This window comes from Chaetodon auriga, chromosome 15 (genome assembly GCF_051107435.1).
Source record: "Chaetodon auriga isolate fChaAug3 chromosome 15, fChaAug3.hap1, whole genome shotgun sequence".
Taxonomy (NCBI): Eukaryota; Metazoa; Chordata; class Actinopteri; order Chaetodontiformes; family Chaetodontidae; genus Chaetodon; species Chaetodon auriga.
In genome coordinates this window covers 512777-532500 of record NC_135088.1, presented here as the reverse complement: position 1 = coordinate 532500, position 19724 = coordinate 512777, and the positions used below count along the sequence as shown (strand labels likewise).

General features: G+C 46.0%; 7 protein-coding genes across 8 annotated transcripts; 5 read left to right on the top strand and 2 right to left on the bottom strand.

The window, feature by feature from the left end:
* The first annotated feature begins 625 nt into the window (after positions 1 to 625).
* On the top strand, positions 626 to 1987 carry LOC143333315 (complement C1q-like protein 2). The gene is made up of 4 exons (XM_076751376.1): positions 626 to 853; positions 986 to 1057; positions 1334 to 1465; positions 1544 to 1987. The coding sequence occupies exons 1-4, from the start codon at positions 643 to 645 to the stop codon at positions 1825 to 1827; spliced, it is 699 nt and encodes a 232-aa protein (XP_076607491.1). The 5' UTR covers positions 626 to 642; the 3' UTR covers positions 1828 to 1987.
* A 236-nt stretch (positions 1988 to 2223) lies between these two features.
* Positions 2224 to 5207, bottom strand: LOC143333313 (E3 ubiquitin-protein ligase RNF26-like). 2 transcript variants are annotated; one of them, XM_076751374.1, is made up of 2 exons: positions 5086 to 5207; positions 2224 to 4582 (listed from the first exon to the last, which is right to left on the bottom strand). In XM_076751374.1, the coding sequence occupies exon 2, from the start codon at positions 4295 to 4297 to the stop codon at positions 3035 to 3037; it is 1263 nt and encodes a 420-aa protein (XP_076607489.1). In that variant the 5' UTR covers positions 4298 to 4582; positions 5086 to 5207; the 3' UTR covers positions 2224 to 3034. The 2 variants fall into 2 exon arrangements, with proteins under 2 accessions (XP_076607489.1, XP_076607490.1); XM_076751375.1 differs by having other exon boundaries at positions 2224 to 4303; positions 5086 to 5206.
* A 1140-nt stretch (positions 5208 to 6347) lies between these two features.
* On the top strand, positions 6348 to 7099 carry LOC143333110 (histone H4). Its single transcript, XM_076751049.1, has one exon. The coding sequence runs from the start codon at positions 6770 to 6772 to the stop codon at positions 7079 to 7081; it is 312 nt and encodes a 103-aa protein (XP_076607164.1). The 5' UTR covers positions 6348 to 6769; the 3' UTR covers positions 7082 to 7099.
* A 2736-nt stretch (positions 7100 to 9835) lies between these two features.
* Positions 9836 to 10270, top strand: LOC143332784 (histone H2B 1/2-like). The gene has a single exon (XM_076750577.1). It carries the CDS (start codon positions 9842 to 9844, stop codon positions 10211 to 10213), a length of 372 nt encoding a protein of 123 aa, XP_076606692.1. The 5' UTR covers positions 9836 to 9841; the 3' UTR covers positions 10214 to 10270.
* Positions 10271 to 11194: 924 nt separating this feature from the next.
* Positions 11195 to 11579, top strand: LOC143332812 (histone H2B 3-like). Its single transcript, XM_076750614.1, has one exon. The coding sequence runs from the start codon at positions 11200 to 11202 to the stop codon at positions 11566 to 11568; it is 369 nt and encodes a 122-aa protein (XP_076606729.1). The 5' UTR covers positions 11195 to 11199; the 3' UTR covers positions 11569 to 11579.
* Positions 11580 to 13901: 2322 nt separating this feature from the next.
* Positions 13902 to 14233, top strand: LOC143333117 (histone H4). The gene has a single exon (XM_076751057.1). The coding sequence runs from the start codon at positions 13902 to 13904 to the stop codon at positions 14211 to 14213; it is 312 nt and encodes a 103-aa protein (XP_076607172.1). The 3' UTR covers positions 14214 to 14233.
* A 3712-nt stretch (positions 14234 to 17945) lies between these two features.
* On the bottom strand, positions 17946 to 18374 carry LOC143332797 (histone H2B 1/2-like). Its single transcript, XM_076750591.1, has one exon. It carries the CDS (start codon positions 18367 to 18369, stop codon positions 18001 to 18003), a length of 369 nt encoding a protein of 122 aa, XP_076606706.1. The 5' UTR covers positions 18370 to 18374; the 3' UTR covers positions 17946 to 18000.
* Positions 18375 to 19724: the final 1350 nt, after the last annotated feature.

Here is a 19724-nt window from a genome sequence, read left to right as displayed (position 1 = left end):
AGACACAGACTGATGGACTGTTTGTCCAGAGCTGCACGGAGCAGGTTGTCGTGAAAGATGCCAGTTGCTAATTTTTTGCTTACTGATTTATTTGCTGTATTATTTAATGAAGAGGACATTAATGTTTTGCCTTCTTAAATGAATGAAGTGACATGAGATGGAAATTATCAGACAGTTACTGACGTAATGTTTTAATTAAGAGTCAAAGCAAAACTTAAAAGAACTTCTCCAGAAATATCAAATAATTCAAATCCAGCCTTAAACAGTGGTGTGTTCATTATTTTTGGGGACGTTATACAGACGTACATTTATTTCTGGAGCTTTCTGAGACTTTCCCATAACCGCTGGTTGCCTAACCCTTCAGCCTTCACCCCAACATGACTGTGAGAATAAGGCTGTCATTTCCTCATCGTGACAGCTTCAGCGTGCCATCATCCATCACACTGATGCTGGCACTCTGTCATATCAAAAGTTTTGATTTTTGGGAATGAGGAACAACTCATAGACCAAATGAGCTGAAGATGAACCAGGAAACCAGCCGTTTGTGACATCCTCCCTCATCACGCCTCTTTTTGCTGCTACATAAATGTCTCACAGCTTCACAGGTGACGCCGTTCACATGGGTGAATTACCAGTGTGAGAATGAAGATCACTGTGGTTTTCTTGGGGTTCCTGATGGTCGGGTCTGTCGCCACAGATCAGCATAAGACGCAGGCAGACAACAAAACTGTTGCACTGCCGCCTGCACATGAACAGCCTTGTGCACGAGACGTCCAGGCTGTGCTGAGACAGCTGACCGCCTCGCTGGCTCAGCAGAAGGTGGAGATGAAGGTCTTGCAAAAAGAGAATCAAGGTACAGTAACGTCAGGTGATGATGAGGGAAGTGTTGGCACAAGAAATCCTTCCCTCTGAACCACCGTTGAGGTCGGACGCTTTTGATGGCGCAGTGAAACCAGACTCACAAAGTTATTTATCCTCATTTCAGAACAATCAGCAAAGCTTAAAGAGCTGGAGGGGCAGAAGACTCAGGTTGACAAGCTGAAGCAACAGCTGCAAGGTAATCCTCATGACTCTGATCGTTTCCTGCTGCCCTAATATGAACTGACACCACGTTTAGCTTCACGTAAGATTAGATGAGTGAGTAGATAATGTGTTTTTGCTTTCTTCAGAAAACTGTAAACCAACATAATTATCCTGAAATCTTGAGAAAACTGATCAACTAAAATGTTTGCAACCGCTGCAGTGAAATGTTTTGAACTGTCAAACATTGCTTCCATTCGAGACAAATAGATGACAAACACAAAGAGTAACGGCCACATTGGTGCATCCACAGTCAGACAGGTGGCTTTCTCCGCCTCTCTGTTGGCTCGCGGCCATGGATTCACGGGACCCTTCCACGCACTCACGACTCTGAGGTTCCAGCGTGTCATCACGAACGTTGGAAAGGCCTATAACCCACACACAGGTACGTGAGCTCTGTGTGCACCTATGATGATGTCACTGACTGACAGACAGATGAAGGTTGATTTTCCATTTGCAACAGGTGTCTTCACTCCACCAGTGAGAGGAGTCTACCACTTCGAGTGGTACATAGGAACACCTGGAGGCCATAGGCAGCCCGCAGGCGCCGTGCTGTACAAGAACTCCGAGCACATTTTTCTTGCGTATGTGCATCACACGTCCCATTATGGGACTTCTTCTAATGGCGCTACGCTGCTTCTAGAGGTCGGAGATGTTGTGTTTTTGCGTCTGTGGCCGAATGCGAAGTTGTTTGACAATCACAATCATCACACCACCTTCAGTGGTCATCTGCTTTTCACCATGTGAGATGGATCCAGCTGCTCTTTTCTTCTTCTTCTTCAACAATTCTTGCACTTAACCGATCTTATTCTTTGAATCACCGTAGCTCTGCAAAGTGAGTTTCTCGTTGTTCTTTACATAATTTCAAAGTGCCCAATTTTTCTGATTCTCTTGTCATTTGAATTAAAGAATAAATATAATCACAACAATATCTGTGAATGTTCATTATTATATTGCCACTTGATCCGTAAGTGTCTGGAAGGGTTCAGATAGTATAAACGTACGGCTGTCATCAGTGATTGTTCTACATAAACCAAGCAAAAAATTGTTCTGCGTGAACTCGAATTCATGAGCTCAGTCTAAAAAATCAACCTGACAGATACTTAAACAACAGCTGCAAGGAAGAAATCTCTCAGCTTGAAGTGAAGTATTCAAAGCATGGCAGCACGTTTATTAAGTTTCTCAGTGAACATTCAGACACAGTTTCCAGTTGAGTAACTTTGAAAATGTTTACATTCATCACATGAAGGATTGTGGCAGTCTCTGTACGTCTGCTCTGTGACCAGCGTGAAGAAGCTGTGGATTGGAAAACTCACCTGAAGCTCATTTGTGGATTTGTATGAATGAGAACAAAATAAAGGAATAAAGCTTTTAACTAAAGCTTTTTGTGAGGATTTTGCACCAAGAGAAACAAATAAAGCAAATATTCAGTCTGTAACATATTTGGCAACTTTATATTTTAAATAAATGTTCAAAATATTGATATGTAAACTTACATAAGAAGAAACACAACTGTGGCAATAAGTAAGTCTTAGGCCCAAATCCTCAGACGTATTAATCCAGTGCTCATAGTCAGCTGCCGCTCACCTGTGAAATGACCTTCACACGTCTCACATATCAAGAGTTTTAAGAGCTTCTCTGTTGTTTTGGCATTTCAGTTGACGGCTCACATAAATAAGATAAATGTATTTAGACGTTCAAGTTCAAAGACCAGGGTGCACAAATACTGTTCAATAAAGTTAGAAAAGTGTCCTGGTTTTAATTAGAAAATACTGGAACGAAGAATAACTGAACATACCAGCAGTTGGCACGTTGCAACACTTGATCCTAAAGACACAGTTCAGCACTCGGACCTACGCGGAATAAAACATTTACAGAAAAGCGTTAATTGTGCCAACAGGCTGCTCCTGTCGTATGCTGCAGCTGGCAGTCGATGTCATCGGTCCGTCGCCCGTCAGAGGAAGACGTCCATGGTCTGTGTGATGGGCTGCCGGCAGAGCGGACAGCAGCGCTGCTGGGCGTGTCGGTGTTGGGTCAGGATGTCGGCGCAGTGGCGGCAGAGGCAGAGGTGACGGCAGGGCAGCAGCAGCACCGTCTTGCTCAGGTCTTGACAGATGACGCATTTCTTCCTCTCCTCCTGCTCCTTCAGCAGGCTGAGCAGCTCCACGTCAGTCGGCGGGCCGCCGCCGTCCGCCGGAGTCGAGTTTGGCCGGGTCGCGTTAGTCCTGCTGCTGCCGGCAGACTCGGCGTCCTGCTGAGCCTGGAGCTGCAGAGAGTCTGGCTGAGTCGGCTCATTCGCTGACAGCAGGTCAGTCTCGACGTTTAAGGCTTCTGTGTGCGGGAGCCTCGTACTCACTTCCTGTGCTGTCCTGGTGTGGGCCTCCTGATTGGCGAGAGCTTGCTCCAATATAGTCTGTGTGCCACGAGCTCCTGGCAGAACACTGACCAAATGAAGGATCAGGCGTCCGGCGAGGACGGGAAGCCTGTGGTTCAGTAACAGCAAAGCCAGTGAGACAATGGCCGCTGTGATGAGCAGGCCATGTGAGTCCACCATGAAAACAGTGAAGAAGACACGACCCAGTGCTCCCAGGAAGTCCAGCAGCAGCTGGCAGGGCGTCCACAGCAGCACAGACGCACCGACCAGACAGCTGTACAGGAAGGTCAGCAGAGTCAGAGCCAGCTCCATCACTTTGTGCACAGGGTCCGCCACCATCTCCCAGACGCCTGCCAACACAGACACGCAGTTCTGCGTGCTGATGAGGACGATGTTAATCACCGTGTTGACAAAGTAGAGAATGAGGCTGAGCGCGATGCACAGGCCTTCGCATGTCTGACGAAGGATGCAGCTCCCTGAAATAAGGCCGCGGTGCAGCACATCTTTGATGCGCCAGGCCACATGACAGGAGAGGTGTCCCACCATCTTGAAACTCTCAAACACTCCTCCCAGCATCTGCAGCCAGCCCTCAACAACGTGCAGAGCTCCATAGGTAGCACTGGAGACGGCCTCGCTGACGGTGAGAAAGGAGAAAAGAGCAAAGTTCCAGTACTCAACTAAAGTGGATCCACTCAGGACAACCAGCGTGTTGTGGAGGGAAGTGCCCACGCCAGTCAGGAAGCGAAGCAGCCAGCTGAACGTCCTGATGGCCAGGTCGAGCAGCAGGCAGCAGGCGTCCACACATCTCCCAACAGCAACAACGACGAAGTTCACTTCATCCATATCAGACTGCAGAGAGGAAAAGTGCAGTTAGAGCTGCACAACGTATCTGCACCAGCCAACAACTTATATTTTCTACAGGGACAAACATGGAAATCCCAGTGTACTGTATTTCTCTATGAATGTGGCTAATTTAGAATGGACAAAGTATGTGACTTATCCTCGACACTGCAATGGCCTCTGGTGGAATTCAGGTGATTTCTACAGGACAAAGCGGCTTATTAAAGGTTTAACTGCAGCTTCTGAGGGATCGCAATATGATGTGGATCCAAACAACACAACAACACACTGTGGGGATAAATGACAAGCAAACCAGTTACTTCAGTTGAAAATCTGTTTAAACAAGCTTCGTTTCGTCTGTGCATAGAGTGAGCCGAATTCAAGAGAAGCTCTTGTTGACTATAGGAAGGCTTTTGATCAACATTGTAGCTTTAGAGTATGCTTGTAAATTTAAAATTGACCGATTTCTAAATGGAGTTTGGTATTTAGACGGAACTGTTGGCTCAGAGCTACGCGCAAACGCCAGTGACGCTGTCTGTGGGCAGACATCCCATCTGAACTTAACCTTAACGGAAGTCGATTAAGGAATTACGGCATTAATTTCTGGACACAGATATATGTGAATCATTTATACCTGAAGCCCTTTCTGTATTTGGCAGCAACACAAGCTAACGTCGCTATCATTACTTAGCAGACCACACCCATTGGCATTAACTCCCTCCGTAGAAAATATGGGGAAAAACAAGCTTTCGGGGAAAGACTGATGATCATTTACAGTAAAAGTGACTCACTGTAGCAACATGGCGCGGAAGGACTTAATCACTGCTCTGCAGAACTATACCGCAAGTATTAGCCACGACTTCTTTAGCATATTTGCATCGTCTTCTTCTACGTTGTCCTTACTGGCTTCTTCTTCTTCGTTTTATGTAATGGCAATATCTAGCATTCAAGGCTCACTAGCGCCACCTACTGTACTGGAGTGTGGATCAGAGTTTCCTATTTCTGTTTGTACAGAGAGAGAAAAACATGACCTTTCTCTTACGAACTGAAACAAGACTTTATCTTTTCCTTCCTCAATTTTACTCACATTTTTAAGATTCAGTGCTTCCACCACACCGTCCGTAAGCGCATTGTTTTGTTTAACTTTTTGTGTCCCAACCTCAGTCTTGCATTGTTGTGCCTTGCCCTGTCAGCGAGGCCCATCTGTGCAGAGGCGTGTCACACACGTGTGGGAAAGTGCTTCACAGGTCACAGGTGGTGGCAGGACACTGGCCAATTTACATGAAAATACCTGTGGAGGGGAACAAAAGGGCCATTGTTTGGTATTTGGGAGACACCTTGGTCCACACAAAGCCAGATTCTTCCCAGACTCAGTTGGTTTAGTTTGGGGTCAGATTCCTCCAGTCTGAAAAAAATGAAACCAGCCTGATTTCTGGGCAGATGCAACAGAAGACTGGGAAAGATGTGGAACTCTCCAAAAACACCTGTTTGAAACATTCCACAGGTGAACAGGTTGATTGGGAACAGATGATAGTATCATGATTGGGTTTGAAAGAGGCATGCTGGAAAGACTCAGTCGATCATAGAGGATGGAGCGAGTTCACCACTTTGTGAACACATGAAGGATGAAGGATGTTACTGCGTGAGCTCAGGAACACTCTGGAAAAACTTTGTCAGGAAACAGTTTGTGTACAAATGATCACACTCTCTGAAATGAAGCAGGACAAGGTTTTCTGGGTAATTCCATACGACAGCAGGATGGTTAATCATGGTTGAGCCAATCGGTCTTTTTTATTCAGAATCAGAATCAGAAAAAGCTTTATTGCCAAGTACGCTTTTACACATACGAGGAATTTTTTCTGGTGAAATTGGTGCATGACACATCTACTAAGATAAGAGCATAAAATATAACAATTTAAATATATATACACAAGGCTGTTTATGTTGTTGCTATTTACCGGAAACACAGTCTGTTTTCCAGAAAGAAGTCCAAGTTGAGCGTTAATGTAACGCATAGAGTTATATTTATATGAAGAGTGTCGGGGGGGGGGTTCCGGGCCTTGTTGGTCAGGCTGACAGCAGACGGGAAAAAACTGTTCTTGTGGCGTGAGGTTTTGGTCCTGATGGACCGCAGCCTCCTGCCAGAGGGGAGTGGCTCAAAGAGTTTGTGTCCGGGGTGAGAGGGATCAGCCACAATCTTTTCTGCACGCCTCAGGGTCCTGGAGGCGTACAGGTCCTGAAGAGATGGGAGATTGCAGCCAATCACCTTCTCTGCAGACCGAATGACACGCTGCAGTCTGCCCTTGTCCTTGGCGGTGGCAGCAGCGTACCAGACAGTGATGGAGGAGGTGAGGATGCCGGAAAGTCCCGTCGACATGTTCAGCGCACCGCCCCTGTCTTCCAACACGTCCGCAAACACACAATAAATACCGAGCAACAGCAGGTTCACGTTACAGCTCAACTCATTCTAGAAACATGAGTGGACGTGGAAAAGGTGGTAAAGGACTCGGTAAAGGAGGCGCCAAGCGCCACCGGAAAGTCCTCCGTGACAACATCCAGGGCATCACTAAGCCCGCCATCCGCCGCCTGGCTCGGCGCGGTGGAGTCAAGCGGATTTCTGGGCTCATCTACGAGGAGACTCGCGGTGTGCTCAAGGTTTTCCTGGAGAACGTCATCCGTGATGCCGTCACCTACACCGAGCACGCCAAGAGGAAGACCGTCACCGCCATGGACGTGGTCTATGCCCTGAAGAGGCAGGGTCGCACCCTCTACGGCTTCGGAGGTTAAACTCCGTCTACACCCGCTGACGCTCGAAGCTAACGGCTCTTTTAAGAGCCACACACTTCAACACTTCAAGAGTTCTTTCTGCTGCTGTGCAGTGATGTGCCGCTTCTCACGGCTCCGAAGAGGCTCTTCAGAATTTTTGTTGCTATTATAATATACTTATATACTGTGAAATGTGCAACCAATTTTACTGCATTTCACGTAGTCACCCTTCTCTCACCTTTCCAGCGTTGGGTGTGTAGACGTGTCTTTCAGACGTTAGACTGCTCCTTTAATGTTTCTCACCTGGGAAAATGTTTTGTTTTGTTCAGTAGCAATGAACAAGAAATAACCATAGAAGAATTAAAAAAATGAACTAAAATGACAAAATAAATACAGAAAACGTAAGTTGTAAATGTAAATTGTGTAGTAATGCAGATACTGTTGGATGAACGGGAAGCTGCTGCTGTTCAGTGTGACGCTCCTGGCAGGAATGACTTCCTGTGGCAGCGGAGCTGGAGGGGTCTGTCCACGGGGTGGTGAAGAGGATGTCCAGGGTCTGTCCAGTGTCCTCCTCTCCACCACCTCCTCTGAAGTGCACAGTACAAGGTGAAGACAAATGGGGACAGAACAGTCCTCTGTGGTGCTCCTGTCTTACTGTCCACAGTCTGTCAGGTAGTCAGTAATCCAGGAGACTGTGGGCGCATCGACTCCCATCACTCCCAGCTTCTCACCCAGTGATGGGAGTCGATTTCATGCAAGCAACTGATTATCACAATCACTATTATCTTCAAACTGGACACCTGACGTCATGGCCAGCAGGTGCCTCAGATGAGGAAAAACCTTTGACACATGTTAGATCTCTGATCTGACAAAGGCTGAACGAGGAACCTTCAAGACAAAACAGCTGAAGAGTTCATTCGACTTGGTAATTCTGTGGATGTAATCGGCCAACAAGGCCCCCTTTGTTCACACCACAGGCGTCTGATTGCTAATGTCTGTTTTTCCTTCCAGCCCCCTTTTCCTGTTCCCAGTAACATGCTTAAAAAATAAATCCGTTCATCCATATGGAATCAGTAGAAAACGGACACATGTCTGTTGTACTGGAGGTCCTTAACTGTACTGTTGGGAAAGTGCTGGGTAACCTTACAGTCTCATTAACACTTCAGCTTCAGTATTTCCACCAAACAAACTGGGACATGAGAGATTTTTTCTTATTCTCTTAATCTTTAACATTAACACACTTTTTAAAAGTTGAAAGGAAATGCAAAATTTTATGAATTCTCTGAAATAACAGAAGTACTAAGAATATTCAAATGTCCATAATTAGGTACAACACGTGTTGGCCTCCGTGTTTTTATCGTTTCATAGTTATTGGCTCACAGGCCGATCTGCTCTCTTCGTGCCAGAATATCTGGAATGAACTGCTTTGGTGGATTAATGGTTTCTCTTGATAGCTGAAATGATGATGAACCTGTTACTTTCCTTAAAAACAGCTCTTGGTCAAAGCCCAAAGACCAGACAGCTTCTGTACTGATCCCACACTACGAACACACTGTGACTGATTTCACTCATTCTGTGGCCTAAATATGGTTGGAAATCCACTTTTTGATGACCGTATATATTGTATGTGTACAGGGTTGTAAATTAACTTTTTTGATCACCAGCCAATGTGGCTGGTGACCTTCTAAAGTTACCAGCCAATCAGAATTTCCACTAGCTAAATTTTTTCCCCGTGAAAATAAGAGAGATTATGAGTGCCACTGAATGCATTTGATCATTTTATTTACATTGTTGGCATGAAAAATGGACAGAAAGTACAACACATGAAACAAAATATACACAGAAAGTGCAAACATTTAATTTATACAAACAAAAAATGCTGTCAGATTAATTATTTTATAGAAGACATTTTTCCAGTAAGTATTTAGTATCATTACATTCCTAATAAAATGTATTTTTCCTTTCAACTTAAAGTGTTTCTGCTTTCCTTCTTTAATAAGAAATATATATAACAGCCATGACTTAAACACTTGCAAAAATTGCATTGGTAATAAACTGAATTATGTATGTACAACTAGAAAACACAAACAGTGCAGCAGTCAGTACTGCAGACTCCTTCGGCTCTCCTGATGACTTCGGGCACTCTCATGGTCCTTTACTGCCTCCACAGACGTCTGTCCAACCACCGCAGCATTTAGTTTAACTTTACTTTTTACTTTTAGCTAGCTCACTCTCCTTTTTTACAGTTTATACGCCGCCGTTCATTCTTCTTCTTCTTCTTTGTGTTTGCGTTTCCGTGGTTTCTCGCGCCGGTTGCACTACAGACTGTAGTGTGCCTGCGCACAGCCAATGGGCGTCTTGTACGTCATCACGTAGCATTACGACAGTGTTCATGGGAAATGTAGGACGGACTGTCAGGGGACAAATGACCAATAACTGTAGAGCGGCTCTGACTGACATGATTGCCTAATGCATTACCGGCCAAATTGGCTAGTAAGTTTTTATTTACACCCGCCAATATGAATTTTAACCCGAATTTGGCGGGTGTTAATTTAGAACCCTGATTATGTATATAAATGTCATGTATGCAGAACATCGCCGACTCTACACGACCTATCAAAGGCTGTTTAATGGGTGCTTGTGTGGCGCATGCGCAGTCATGTTTACAATTCGGCCAATCATCGAAGAGGAAGAGCACAGTCTCATTTGCATCAATCACATACAAATGTTCCATCTGAGTTCCAAGGCTCATCTGTTGAGAGACGTATCTCTGAACTTGAAATGCCTGATCCACCTAAAGCAGCGAAGAAGGGCTCCAAGAAGGCGGTTTCCAAGGCCGTGACGAAGGGCAGCAGGAAGAAGAGGCGCCCCAGAAAGGAGAGCTATGCCATCTACGTCTACAAGGTCCTCAAGCAGGTCCACCCCGACACCGGCATCTCCTCCAAAGCCATGGGCATCATGAACTCCTTCGTCAGCGACATCTTCGAGCGCATCGCCGGTGAGGCCTCTCGTCTGGCTCATTACAACAAGCGCTCCACCATCACCTCCAGGGAGATCCAGACCGCAGTCCGCCTGCTGCTGCCCGGAGAGCTTGCCAAGCACGCCGTGTCTGAGGGCACCAAGGCCGTCACCAAGTACACCAGCTCCAAGTAAACCTGTTGGTGTTCGAAGGAAAACAAAGGTCCTTTTTAGGACCGCCCACAACCACAAACGAGCCGTTTCCTGTGAAGTAACTCAAGTGTTTCAATGTTCTGATAAAACGATGTTGTTGTCTGTAATCTGAGAAGTTCCTGATATTATACACCTCAGCTGTGAAAGTGTCCAGGAGTGCTGGTTGTGACGGGCACGCCAGTTCTTTTAGACGTACTGAATCACTAGAAAGATCCGTTCACCAAATCATTCAGTGCTTGGCAGGAGGAGCCTGCGACTCTTGAATTGATATACGGCTGATCGCTTCAGGTTCAGTTCACAGCTTCCACGACTGGGTTGCTTTGACATTTGTAAATATATAACTCGTTTATAAATCATGATGTATGCTATTTAACTGGCCTACTCAGCAAATTGGGCTCAGTGATTGTGAACGTATACCCCACAGTACATTCACACTGAATATGCACCGTTCCCTCGCAAATTGTCGCAACGAGATGATCATACAGTCACGCATTTTCTCAAACTGCGGGTTTTATACACTACTTGTCACATGTTGTGTCCTACTGTATGTGAGTTGTTGCGGTGCCAAATCTAGCAGAGTTTAAAAAAAGTTTTTTTTCGAGGTACACTTGAACACAACACACCCCTATCTCCCTCCGTCGCTCCTGCCTCGTGCCTGCTACAGCTGGTGTCTCGCTCTCTTCTCATTACTGCCAGCCTAACGTAGGTTTGTTTATCTGGAAAATAAATCTGTTAAAACAACGGGGAACAACGGTCGCCATGAAAGTGTGTCCCTGAGAGGAAAACGATTCAGGAGAGTGTCGTTCAATGAGTGAGGCCTCACCCACAATGACAACTGCGTTGTTATGGCGCATGCAGCCAATCCTGAGCGAGCAACAGAGCACCGCGCTTTGCATCAGGCACACTCATATTAAGAGCTCGGTGGGTGGTAGTTGTACATCTCTGACAGAAAGGAAAAAGAGAACAGCATGCCTGAAGTGGTGAAAGCAGCGAAGAAAGGCTCGAAGAAAGCCGCTTCGAAAGCGACGAAGGGCAACAGGAAGAGAAGACGCCCCAGGAAGGAGAGCTACGCCATCTACGTCTACAAGGTGCTCAAGCAGGTTCACCCCGACACCGGCATCTCCTCCAAGGCCATGGGCATCATGAACTCCTTCGTCAGCGACATCTTCGAGCGCATCGCCGGTGAGGCCTCTCGTCTGGCTCATTACAACAAGCGCTCCACCATCACCTCCAGGGAGATCCAGACCGCAGTCCGCCTGCTGCTGCCCGGAGAGCTGGCCAAGCACGCCGTGTCTGAGGGCACCAAGGCTGTCACCAAGTATACCAGCTCCAAGTAAACCTGCCTCAGCGCAAACAACACAAAGGTCCTTTTCAGGACCACCAACTGCCAAAAATGAGAGCTTTCCTCCTTGTCTTAGTTGAAGTTAAAGGTGGTAATGTTATACAGAGCATGAAGGATGAAGTGGTTACTCTTCATCTCAACCTTCACTGAAACTAGTGACTCCTGATGTCTTTCTGGCTGCTGACCACACAGCAGCTCAGGCTGTGGTTCAGTAATGAGACTGCATCCAGTTGAGGGGAAATGTTTACAGTTTGTCATGTCCAACAAAGAACAAGAACTTCTTCACATATTCGTTAAACAGACAACAGAAACCCTCAGTGTCCTTCAGAGAACGCAGGTTTCACCACACACAGACAAGTAAAGGCTTTGGTTTATCCAAGTAAGCAGTGAAGAGTCCTCGTCCTGTAGTACAACATCTCCTGTGGCTCATTATCAAATCATCAGGTTAATAGGGAGGGAGGGAGGGAGGGAGTTACTCCTGGTGGACAGGACATGGACACAAGAAGTATGCTGGCAGTAGGGCAGAGAGGTTAGTTCATTATAAGTAATTGAACTTTTATGACTCCACCGCTTTTTCTTTGGGGTCTGTCTCTTCTGAGGATGTCGTAGCCGGGTAAGGAGAAGCGAGGAGTGTTTCATTTACTGAGGCTGTGTGAACATCTCTGTCTTGTAAAATGTGGAGTAGTTCTTCTTTGTTTGATCTAATTCCCCTTACATTTACATGTAAGTAATGAAGTATTGACTTGGTTTAATTGGTTCATATTGTTGTTATTGCTGCTGTTGTTGTTGTTTTAGAGTTTTGTTTATTGTAGATATTTCTCGAGACATTTCCAGATTGCTTCATATTGCACTTTGTCCTGGCATAGGATCTGGAGGTCGTTCTGGAGGTCAGGGCTATACATCAGTGATCCGGGAGCAGGGTGAGGTGAGAGGAAAGCTGAGCCCGGGCAGGTCGAACCATTGACAAGTAGGTGGTTGGAGTGATTTCCACTGCAGTTAGCACAGTCTGCTTCGTGTTTTGGTTTGTCACATGATTTGTGTGAATGGCCTGCTCCACATCTAACACACTGTGTGTGGTTAAAGCCTTGGCAGCTGAAACACTGCTTTATAATTGTTGTAGAATGAGCTTTTTCTACTCTGTAGTGGAATAAGTCCATGTAAAACCCTCCTCTGATGAAAGCAGTCGGTTGTTCTGTCTTTCTGATTATAATTCGGTGCACTTTCTGAGTTTGAATGCCTTGTTGGTTTCGTTCCTTTTTGATGTCTTCAGTGGTGATATTTAGAGATGGTCCTTTGATGATGACTTTATTTGCCGTGATTCTGTCCCACTTCGTCGGCTTGCCAGCTTAATGTTCAGTTCGGTGCTTTCGAATGCATCTTTAGGCCATGGAGCCAGAAGCTGGTTCATTGACTTCGGGTCTTGTGGGAAGACTAGCAGCCCTCCTCTTTGCAGATTAACCAGTTTTTGAATTTTAATTGCTGGTTTACATCTCATGATTTCTTTTGCAATGTCTTTTTCGTTATGGAAGACTGTTCTGCTGATGTTGTCTGATTATTGGTGGAGGGTAGGGTGAGTTGGTCTGCTCCCTCGTTTTTCCAGGTGATGAATTTGTTTTCGGACTTGTAGAGATTCTGTTTCGCTTCCTTGGATTTTGGACTAGGATGCAGTCGTGGTCATCCTCGCCTTCGTTTCTAGGTATAGTAGGTAGGTATAGAGAAAGCGGTGTATTTTGGATATGTCTACTGAGGTCTTGGAATAGTGTTTGTATTTATCTCGTCTGATTTATTGTTATCATCTAGGCCCAAGCTGTTGCTTGAATTTGGTTATGTCATTGCAGATGAGATTGGCTTAGATGCCATTGTAAGTGTGATTTATAAATAGCTACTTTAAAAAAAAAAAAAACTATAAAAGCCTAAAATTAGTTTAGTTAAAAATTGGGTTGTAACTTTATCTTCCTACAATCTTTTATTTCCAATGGGGAAGCGCAGCTTTGTAGTTTTTGAAAGTGACTCAGTGATTGTGAACATACAGCAGGTGATTTGAGTGACTTGGTGAGGATTTCAAAATCCAACATGTCCTCTTCTTACTGTCAGGTCAGAATATTATCCCGCTTGATTCGTTGGGAGAGGCTGTTCTGTAGACTGGACTCAGCCTGTCGTATCTTATGCAGCAGTGTGAAGCACTTCTGAAAGCAGCTGTTGAAAGTCCCGTCGACGTGCTCAGCGGGCTGACTCTGGCACCGCCCCTGTCTTCCAACACGTCCGCAAACACACAATAAATACCGAGCAACAGCAGGTTAACCTTACAGCTCAACTCAATCTATAAACATGAGTGGACGCGGAAAAGGTGGGAAAGGACTCGGTAAAGGAGGCGCCAAGCGCCACCGGAAAGTCCTCCGTGACAACATCCAGGGCATCACCAAGCCCGCCATCCGCCGCCTGGCTCGGCGCGGTGGAGTCAAGCGGATCTCTGGGCTCATCTACGAGGAGACTCGCGGTGTGCTCAAGGTCTTCCTGGAGAACGTCATCCGTGATGCCGTCACCTACACCGAGCACGCCAAGAGGAAGACCGTCACCGCCATGGACGTGGTCTATGCTCTGAAGAGGCAGGGTCGCACCCTCTACGGCTTCGGAGGTTAAACACGTTTCAGCCCGTTAACACAAACCAAAGGCTCTTTTAAGAGCCGCCCACACGACTGAAGAGATATTCTTTTTTTATCAACTGTGTACACAGCTGTCACACCTCTGAAGGGCAGAGCACCTTCCTGTGTGGCCACAAAGATGACATCACGTGCACACAATCCACTTTTTACAGAACAAATATACATCAAGTTTCACTGCACCTCGCTGAGAGATGAAGCTTCTGGAGGCCTTCCAGCCAAAAGGTTGGAGGCTTCATGTGCAGCAGAGGAGCTGCCCAGAAGAAGAAAGTTCATCTTGCATTTCAGGAATTTGTTTCATTCATATCAATAATGTTTTAGTGATGGGCACGGCAGTTCTTTTAGATGTACTGAATCTCTAGAATCTAGTGATGGGAATTCCAGTTCTTTTAAGAGAGCCGGTTCTCATGGCTCGGCTCTTGGGAGCTCTTTTGGCTCCCAAGTGGCTCTCTTGCTTAAATTTGTTTATTACCAAAATAATGTAAAATTTTATGTAAAATTAATGTGCAAAACATAGTCAAATTTTACTGCATTTTCTCACCTTTCCAGCTCTGTGTGTGTGCGCGCGCTGTGTCTGTACCCTCCTGCTCAGTGCGTACACACAGAAGCCACCACACATCATGTAGTTGACCAATCACGTGCAGCTTGAATGGAAAAAAAGTAGAGAAAAAAACAATAAAAAAACCCAAAGCGGCTCCTACTCCGGCTCCCAGGCAGGAGCCGGCTCCGGTCGTTCACTTCAAAGAGCCGTTTTGTTCGCGACAGACACATCACTACTAGAATCACTAGGAAGATTCGTTCAGAAGATTCGTTCACCGAATCACTGAATCATTCAGTGCTTGGCAGGAGGAGCCTTCGACTCCTGAACTGATATACGGCTGAACGGTTCAGGTTTCAGTTCAGTTCACAGCTTCCAGGACCGGGAGACGAGAGTGTTGTGACCATGTTGCTTTGACAAACACATTTGTAAATATAAAACTCGTTTATAAATCATGATGTTTTAAGTGTCCTGTCCTATGGTATGCTATTTAACTGGTCTACTCGGCAAATTGGGCTCAGTGAGTGATCCGCTCAGTGAACGTATACCCCACAGTACATTCAGTGAAGGATTCACACTGAATATGCACCGTTCCCTCGCAAATTGTTGCAACAAGATGATCAGACAGTCACGCATTTTCTCAAACTGCGGGTTTTATACACTACTTGTTACATGCTGTGTCCTACTGTATGTGAGTTGTTGCGGTGGCAAATTTAGCAGAGTTTAAAAAAAAGTTAGTTTTCTCCGAGGTACACTTGAACACAACGACACAACACTAGCGCGCGGTCCCTCCATCCCTCCCTCCCAGCATGCAGCGGCTCGCTGGCTGCCCGCCCGGCGCTGCTGACAGTTCAACTGAGCTGACTGAGAAACAAACGAATCACTTGAGGAAGTGATTCGGTTCAGTACGTTCACTTAAAAGATTCGTTCTTTTGAACATACTATGTTTAGTGTGTTGTGGGTATGTAACATGACAATACAATGGATGCAATATTACTTGTGCTTCCCTGTACACAAACAGCTGCACCTCCAGCCTCACCCGCCCCCATCACCCTCTGTGACTCCACTATTGACACTGTGGAGTCTTTCTGCTTCCTGGGAACTATCATCTCCCAGGACCTCAAGTGGGAGCCGAACATCAGCTCCCTCATCAGGAAAGCACAGCAGAGGATGTTCTTCCTACGGCAGCTGAAGAAATTCAGCCTGCCAAAGACAATGATGGTGCACTTCTACACAGCCATCATTGAGTCCATCCTCACCTCCTCCATCACTGTCTGGTACGCTGCTGCCACTGCCAAGGACAAGGGCAGACTGCAGCGTGTCATTCGGTCTGCAGAGAAGGTGATTGGCTGCAATCTCCCATCTCTTCAGGACCTGTACGCCTCCAGGACCCTGAGGCGTGCAGAAAAGATTGTGGCTGATCCCTCTCACCCCGGACACAAACTCTTTGAGTCACTCCCCTCTGGCAGGAGGCTGCGGTCCATCAGGACCAAAACCTCACGCCACAAGAACAGTTTTTTCCCGTCTGCTGTCAGCCTGACCAACAAGGCCTGGAACCCCCCCGACACTCTTCACATTCCACCTCGGACTCATTCTGTCACATTGACTGATATAAATACAACTCTATGCGTTACATTAACGCTCAACTTGGACTTCTTTCTGAAAAAAACAGACTGTGTTTCCGGAAAATAGCAAACAACAAAAAACAGACTTGTGTATATATATTTAAATTGTTATATTTTATGCTCTTATTTTAGTAGATGTGTCATACACCAATTTCACCAGAAAAAATTCCTCGTATGTGTAAAAGCGTACTTGGCAATAAAGCTTTTTCTGATTCTGATTCTGATTTGTTTGACAAACAGATGTTTATTGGTAAATCATTTTCAAGATTCAAGATTGCTTTTATTGTCGTTGAGCATGGACGTGTCAACAAAATTTACATTGCAACCCCCATGTAGAAGAAAGATAATAAAATAAAATAAAATAGACTCACAGGCATAAAAAGTCAGCAACATTCAAAACGTATATACAATATACACAAACAGTGTGTCAGTGTGTAAACTAACTCCTAATAACTGGAGAACAGCTGTGTTCAATGTGTTGTAGTGTAAGGAGCAGTGCACGAGCTGTGACCATGGAGAGGGCAGTGAATTTGATTGGTCAACGTAAGGACTTCATTGATCTCAATAATTTCATTCAGAAACTTAGTGTGGGCTGGGTCCGGCCACATTCCACACAAACACTTCAGCCTGGATTCAAAGGACAGACGGTGAAGAGCACGCTCACTGTACCAGCACACAGCGCGTGACACTGTTACTGACAGGCTTCATCCACGTGCTCTCTTATTATGAGAGATCAGACCAGGATGTTCAGTGTCACACAGACCAACAACCCGCCGAGTGTGAGCCGATCATAAATAAATGTTTACAAATCGCGCCTACAGGAACCAATTCCTGAACCAGCGAGGCTCCGACGTCATCAGTGACGTCACTCACCGCCAACGACACAAGTGTCGATACGCGCTTCACTAAACACTTCCGGGATTTGTCGGCACGGTACGAACATCACTGTGTACACACACACACACACACACACACACACACACACATACACGCGATCATTTGACACAGCTGGACGTTACATGTTAAAACGGAGTATCATCAGTTAATCTATTGATTATCGATATTATTGTTGTTAGATAAGAGATCACTGCAAAGGACAGGAGAGGTGAGGTGGGGTGGCAGGAGTTACCATGGTGACGCGTCTCCAGACACCCCGACCCTTCCGCTCCGTCCGGTACGTAGAAACAAACATCCACTTACAGCAGAGTGAGGAAGAGGAGAGAGCTGAACTCAGACTGTGGTGCAGAGCATGGGGCGCGTTCACACCAGCTTTGTTCACTCCGCGCGGACCGAATCCGGTTCGTTTGGGTTGGTATGAATTCGTGAGTGTGAAACCAGTCGAAACGATCGCTTCAGCGCGTCTGATCGCCAAGTTAAGTCTCCTGCGCGAGCCTCTAAAACCTGCTGCCAGTTAACGTAGTCAACGTAGCCCGACGTTTGAGGTGTAGTGACGTAGACAGACGGAGGAGAGTTATGGCTAACAATGTCAGATCTGGAACTTCCGATCTGAAAGTATCTGAAACATTCATTTATTTGGAAACGGCTCGTTTGTGGTTGTGGGTGGTCCTGAAAAGGACCTTTGTGTTGTTTGCGCTGAGGCAGGTTTACTTGGAGCTGGTGTACTTGGTGACGGCCTTGGTGCCCTCAGACACGGCGTGCTTGGCCAGCTCTCCGGGCAGCAGCAGGCGGACTGCGGTCTGGATCTCCCTGGAGGTGATGGTGGAGCGCTTGTTGTAATGAGCCAGACGAGAGGCCTCACCGGCGATGCGCTCGAAGATGTCGCTGACGAAGGAGTTCATGATGCCCATGGCCTTGGAGGAGATGCCGGTGTCGGGGTGGACCTGCTTGAGGACCTTGTAGACGTAGATGGCGTAGCTCTCCTTCCTGGGGCGTCTTCTCTTCCTGTTGCCCTTCGTCGCCTTCGAAGCGGCTTTCTTCGAGCCCTTCTTCGGTGCTTTCACCACTTCAGGCATGCTGTTCTTTTCCTCTTTTCTCTCAGAGACGTACACTTAGCGCCCACCGAGCTCGTAATATGAGTGTGCCTGATGCAAAGCACGGTGCTCTGTTGCTCGCTCAGGATTGGCTGCATGCGCCATAACAAAGCAGTCGTCATTGTGGGTGAGGCCTGAGACGCGTTCGTGCATGTCAGGCTGAAACTGAGCGAGGTGTGACGGTATGTGGTGATAGGCTGAGACGCACTGACACACACGAGCTCGTGTCATTGTCGATATTCACGATTAAAAGCATTAAGTGAGGAAGCTCCACCGAGAGCATTTCGTGAAGTTCATCTACTCAGTGTCAGTTTCTTAATAACTTCCTTCATTTCTGCAGTAAGGACTGCTGGATCACATTTTGTGTTGTTAACAACAATGGCCTCAAGTTCTTATCCACTTCACACTTTCGGTCCATCGCTGGAAATCTTCAGATTCCTCCAGACATCCAGCTTTCACGGCTTCCAAGAGGGACATCTGATCATGTGGCTGGTGGCCATGAACGTTCAACCTCCACGCAGAAAAGAAATCGTCAGTGGGGTCAAGGAGAGTCAGAAAAAGTGTCAACACGCTGGATGGAAGAGATGCTGAAAAGCCACATAGTTCTTACTTTGCATTACATTTGGAATTGAACCAGTAATAAAATTAGTTATTATTGACATTATCCAGTAGTTTCATAATAAGCCAGAGGTTCATAATTGCTGTATTATTGTAACGTCTATTACACTGTTGAACACAAGGTGGCAGCAGTCAATAACATCCCGGTGAGCTGTCAGGGAATAAGTTCCAGGATCACAGCTTCCCACAGCAGTAACATAAGAAAAGATATTATTATTATTATTATTATTATTATTATTATTATTATTATCTTAGAGACATCCCAAGATTTAGGGATATTTAAGTCAATGCAATTTTGGGATTTTGTTATATTTTCAGAAGGGTGTGAAAGAGGAAGCTCCTCCAAATACAAGTCCTCATGACACTAAATGCACTATAAATATGCACTCTCTCCGTTCACATCCTTCCTCAAGGACAACACTTACAGGGTACTGAACCTGGTCGCCCCCTGCAGGGGCCCCTCAGGGTTCTGTTCTGGGTCCGCTCCTTTCTTTGCACCAAGTCACTCGTCACTCGATTTTCTCATCACTGCTATGCAGATGACACTCAACTGATTCAGTCTTTTCCCAGGTCTGAAACCCAGGTGGAAGCAACAAACTCCAGACTGTTTCCCCACTGATATCAGGACTGCAGAAGCTCTACACATCTTCCATCGCAGGCCGATGACTGAGTAACTTTAACTTTAGTGTTAAATCACTCTTAAATGTTTGTCAAACAAA